General features: G+C 33.7%; 1 protein-coding gene across 1 annotated transcript in view; it reads right to left on the bottom strand.

Moving 5' to 3' along the window:
* LOC127854535 (uncharacterized) overlaps positions 1-4,114 on the bottom strand; it is a 66,897-nt gene extending 62,783 nt beyond the window's left edge. Inside the window, exon 1 of the mRNA XM_052389600.1 lies at positions 3,867-4,114. Coding sequence (XP_052245560.1) covers positions 3,867-3,949 — 83 coding nt within the window. The 5' untranslated portion in view covers positions 3,950-4,114. The remainder of the gene's footprint in view (positions 1-3,866) is intronic.
* Positions 4,115-6,000: the final 1,886 nt, after the last annotated feature.

Below are 6,000 nucleotides of genomic sequence, written 5' to 3' on the forward strand. Positions count from 1 at the left end.
GTGTATATGAAGTGAAAACACCAAAAATAAACAACGGTTGCGATAGACACCTATAAACTGTTAGATGCCCATAATATCACTTTAAACGGTTATCGTTTCTGCTGTATATGTTGTCATTGATCGCGGTCGTTTAATCCTAGCTTAGCTTTGTAACTATGGACGTGGCAGGTTCTCAGACTTGTGTAAATTTACTGTATATCTGTCAAAATATACCTTTAACTTTCAATATGCTTTACATCGTCGTTGACAATATTCACACACGAAAAAATCTCCTCCTTATTTTAGTCGACATGTTATGAAAACAGGTATCAATTGATGTTTTCGTAGTCGCATTTTTCCTTTAAGCGAGTCAAATTGTGTAGGGTGAATTTTAACTAGCTTTTAAAACTGCTTGTGATCATTCAAGCTAGACTTAACACTTTTAATTTTATACGTTACCTTAGTAAAGAACTTTCCAACTTCACTTCATGGTATATGGTTACAACACTAACTAAAGTAGCAATTTAAAGTTATATGGAGTCAAGTATTCATTTTCACTATATGTATTGAATTATTTAAGCCTCTTTAATTATGTGCTTAAATTATCAAACGATGAAGATTATGCAATACATAATGCATTCTTATACGAGTAGAATGACAATAAAAGCACAAAGTACAAATTTATAAAAAAAGGTTTATTTCTTGATTTAACGAACGAAAGGTTGAATGACAAAGCATACGGTATTTTTAGAATACCATTGAAGATATGCTTAACCGTGAAAACGGAACATTTGAATGAAGTTTCACGCACATTTAAGAAATAAGGACTTTGTAGCTTGATTGCTTTTAGGAGAACTGTGACCACGATTGTTTATAAAGTCTTATTTTCCGCTATTCTGCAAATATTGTATAATCACTTGCAATCAAGCCTTAAGACAAAACAATAAACGTTTACGTCCTTATTGGATTCTTTAAAAACGCTTAATAAAGGCAATATGTAATCGGATGTTGCTCAACATAATCGCCAGATTCCCACTCGTAGGAAAGTGGCAACGGATGAACATCTTAAATTCGGAAAGTTGTGACAAATTAACAGCTGTATACAGCAACAAATATAACTTTCTACAGTTATAACAGCTCGCATGAACTCTACAGTTTATATACATTCAATAAAGGCGTATCCACATACTTTTCAACACCAGTTATTTTGATATAAAGTTTACCGACTGAATTTCCATCTATACGACAATAAAACTGAAGGAAACTCCGTTTTATTAAATCACAGTACATCACGATGTACTGGGAAGCGGACAACGACAACGAGCGAGGCCTGGTATTGTATTGCGCATGGGGGGGGGTTAGAGGGTTAGGGTAAGGGGTAGGGTAAGGGTTAGGGGTCGGATTTGGGTTAGGGTTAGCCTAAACCCTAACCCGACCCCTAACCCTAACCATAACCTAGGGTTATCTCAGTGAATTACAGGAGTGCACAACGTGCTTGCCGTTGGTTTTATCCGTTGACGACTATGAACCTGTAATTATTTTTCCAGTTTGGCTTCATTTTTTTAGAAACCAAATTAACCATATATATATCTTACGATATATGCTTACAAAGGCATTGTTTTTATCAGCAATGTCTTATTTTCTTATATTTGAAATGTTGAAACGAATCAAAATGAATTTATTTTCAATCTACATAAAAAAGATCACATGTTTTGAAGCAGACGTAAATTGTATACTCAATTAGTTTGTGAATTTTCATATATGCCATCGAACAATAGCAAAAACAATTATTACTTAGTTTTTACTTTGAAAATAAGTAAATTGTATAATAATTAATGCTGAAAATAATACATTCTTTAAAAGTATATTTCAATGCAATTTGTTGGCACTTTATCCATTCCCTTGATATACTTTATTCATTCCTTAAATAATTACACATGTAACTATATTCTTTTCAGAAAAAAATGGGACTTTAGTGAAATGAACATGTTTTCTATTTTCGGAAAAACGTAATTAAAATGCCAATTATAAGACGTGCACCTTGATTGGATATTTGTCTTTGAAACTATGAAATACACGCTATCAAATCTTATTACGCTGTAGTGTTCATCTTTATTTAATTATAAAGCAATATGCACGACTATAAGTACACCATCTTTATAAGTAATTTAACAATTATATCAGAGATGTCAATATTCATCGAACCGTTTATCCAACAGACAAACAGTTAGATTATTTATTTACAAAGCGTCGCGAAATATGAAAATCAATTCGACTAAAGATGTCCGTAAAATGAGGTATAAAATTGTTCCGATCCGTTACACAAGGTTTCCGCTAGGAAGTGGGTATTTAGCTTTGTAATGCTATATCTAACGCATGCGATCAGTAACTGCTTAGAACAGTATGGCCTTTCGATGTCTTTAGAAAAAGCCCCATTGCTTTTTGACCGTTTGTTCGTGTCGATTAAAGCGTAATAATACAGTAAAAACACGGAAACAACATCGTGTTTGGATCATTTTCAGTGCTTCTTTGAAAAAAAATATGTTTAGTAAAAGGTATTCGAATACCCTTAAATCACTTATCGATTCCACCTTCGAACACATTTGCACTTATATCTGCGCTTTTAAAAATTGTTTGCTTTCACGGCTTTCACCGTTCATGTAGTTACCTTTTTTGGCTCAAAACTGAACTGTATACTTTAAATATTGAAACAAATCAAATAACTTAAATCTTGTGTTTTTAATTCCACACCCAAAAGGCTTAAATAAAAATAATAAATATAATTTACCCCGATTGTGAACACGAGGAGCACGCTATGTGTCGGACAAAAATAAGTTTCCCGTTGCAAAAATAAACTCATATTTTATCCAGAATATCCGGCAAACCCTACCTCTCATTTTTGGCGAAGTAAGAGTGATGACTTTTTTATCTTAATATATAAATCATAACGGTTTAAAATATGTAGCAGTAAGGTAGCTTTTGTTGAGCTTTCTTCATTGCGATCACTGGAGCAAGATTGAACAGTATTGCTTTGTCACGGTGCGTTCGTGAATAATTTTACTGCCTTATTTTGTTCAGAGGTAAAAAACTCGAACAGTAAATACAGCTTAGTTAACAATTTTTTTCGAACTAAATCAATTACATTATTTTATCGACTATACTGTACTCAGTGTATTTATTGCGTATTGCGGTTTAAAATATGCGATAAAGGAAAAAAATACTGATACAGTTGTGCCAATATTCATAGGATGAATATTATATTATTAATAATATTTATTTAAAATAACGTGGTATCATTTTTTTTAAACTTAAACTTGTCTTAATTATGTAAAAAAAAAAAAGAATTATGCATGTTAACAGTTCCTTTAAAATAGCAATAAGTTATTAATACTGTCATGCTAAAGCGTATGTGAATGATTTGGCAGACATATTTTACGTAGGAGTGCAGTGTTTATTATTTTTTTTAGAGGCGTACTTATGCTTGCAAGTATGTAAATGACTCGTTTATAGACGTTACAAAACTACATGTGGCTTTAACAACTTTGAATAATATTTGTTATGAATGCATAATAATCAAAATAGTGTACAATAAACATGGAATAACATGCAAAATTGCAACAACAACAAAAATGAATTATCAAAGGCAGATAAAGATTGTTTATAGTATACCTATATTGGGGCCGAAAGATATTAACTGAAAGACATGCTATTGCTTGCAATACGAAATGTTTGGTTTCAGTTTTAATTCCAGTGTCAATGTCGAAACAAAGTCATATATATACATTAAAACAAATCCCGTAAAAAACGATAAAAAGTATATTACAAACATCGTCCTTCTACGATGTATCAAACATCATAATTATTATGCAAAAGGAATTTCGTCTTACCCTCGCCACTCTTGCCAGGCGTCCATTGGCACCACAAACAAATAGGCCACCAGGAACGTGAAACACGCGATATATCGCACCATGACTACCTTCAAGCCAATATCAAACCGGCGATAGTCCCCTAAATGATAATATACGTTAAAAACGCGTTCAATATTCGAATTCCAAGCTGGCTAAATACGATGTCGGTGCTCCAGGTCTTTGCGTCGTACTGTCCCGCTGACTGAGTGGAGGTTTCCGGATTTATAGTTCAGAACAAGGAAATTTTAGTCTGTACCGCATTGAAAAGGGGTTTTAAGTGGGAGAGTACTTTCAAAATGCATCTTGATTTTATATAGCTGGTGTTTGTCTTAATATGCTGTATATTGTGCGTAGTTCTTGCAGTGTTATTTTTTGTCGTTGTTTTACATTCTGAAAAGTGTCGAATCATATTCTTCCAATTTGTTTTATTATATTTCCTAACAAAACGTTCATTTATTTGACGTATATGTTTGAATAGTAACCAAATATGTTAATTTGGTTTGTTTTACAGCCTTGGTGTAAATGATTAAATATATTTGAGACGCGCTCTGTGAAAAGGGGCTTTAGATATTACGTGTGCATAAAGTGTCGTCAGGGACGATCCTTTCTGCCTTAACTTGATTTTTGCTAAGAAGAAATTTCTTGAAACGAAACTTATTAATCTGGGACAACACGTAACCCACATGCAATAAACCCCCTTTTTACAGAGCGCGACTCAAATGTATTTAACTGTTTATGGTAACTTAATAATAAAACAAAATAAATAGCTTATACTAATACGTAAGACAAATTAGCTTTGATCTTGTTTAAAACATAAATGATGCGATGTTCAATTCCATTAAAACAGTATTGGAATACAAAAACGACAATGCGTGTTGCCTAGTAGAAATTAGTGTAGAATTCCCTACAGCCACTTAAATGTTTTACCATATGAGTAATCAATATATATTACAAAATGTTGCAAAAACATGTATTTGAAGATTAGGAAGAATATGTGTCACTATTTAAAATATTTGAAAGGTTGAAAAGCTAGGATAGAATGGCATACACGTTTATACAAACCTTCATCTTGAATTTTGATTTACCGTTTGCAAACTTGTTTTGCTGCATCTGCATCGCACCAGTTTTACTGCGTGCAAAACAGAATTCGCAAACATTCTCCTTCTATTGCCTCGGTCACAAATAACCCGACATAGCCCGACATCGGGTTCGTTGTACGTGTAACATGACGAGCTCCGTTCGGCGTCCGCCAGTCATCGTGCGCAGTCCTTCCGGCCATCAGACGTTTGCCGGCCGATGTTTAAATACCTTGATTTTTGCCGATACACGTACAATGAATCCGATGTCGGGCGATCGCCGGGCGCAACCGTTCTTTTTTCGATCTCAAATCGATTCCTTCCCGGGCCCGACGTCGGGTAAATTTTTAAGTGAGACTTAACATTAATCCGGACGCCGCCCGATGCTACAAAATAACCCGTTGTCCGTGCGATCATCGGCCGGGCGCCAGTCCGATGAGCGTAAACAATACGTCGTCCGCTGATCGGATGATGATCGGTCTTTATTTGTGCCTGAGGTATAATTTAATCAGATGTAGCTCCATTAAAGAATTGACGTGGTTAATATGTTTTCAGGTAATTGCTTCATTTTTTACGAACTAACGATTTTAGAAGTGCAAGTATTCATGGTTATTCGTTGATTTTGAGTATGTATGTCACTTTAAAAGCCCATTAACCCTCAAAGTTAACGAGTTTTTCAAACAATATTTCGAAAAATAAAGTTAACACATAAAAAATCTATGTTTATAATAGCAATAGCCAAACTTTTTAACGCTAGATGTGGTCTAGTTATATAGATTTATCAAGATACAAAATGCTCTTTTTTTATTTTTTTGCGGGACAACATATTAAACACATGTTCATGTACCAAGTTAGTGTTCGTGTGTCGTATGAATAGATATCGTGAAATAAAAAAGGAATATATTGTGCCACAAAAAGAGCATTTTGTATTTTGTATAATATATCTTACCATATCACATCTAGCGTTGAAAGTTTGGCTAAGTGCATCTTTTTATTTTTAACAAAAATCTGTTACATTGATTAATAAGTGTTACTTT

Source organism: Dreissena polymorpha, chromosome 13 (assembly GCF_020536995.1).
Source record: "Dreissena polymorpha isolate Duluth1 chromosome 13, UMN_Dpol_1.0, whole genome shotgun sequence".
In the NCBI taxonomy this organism is placed as follows: domain Eukaryota; kingdom Metazoa; phylum Mollusca; class Bivalvia; order Myida; family Dreissenidae; genus Dreissena; species Dreissena polymorpha.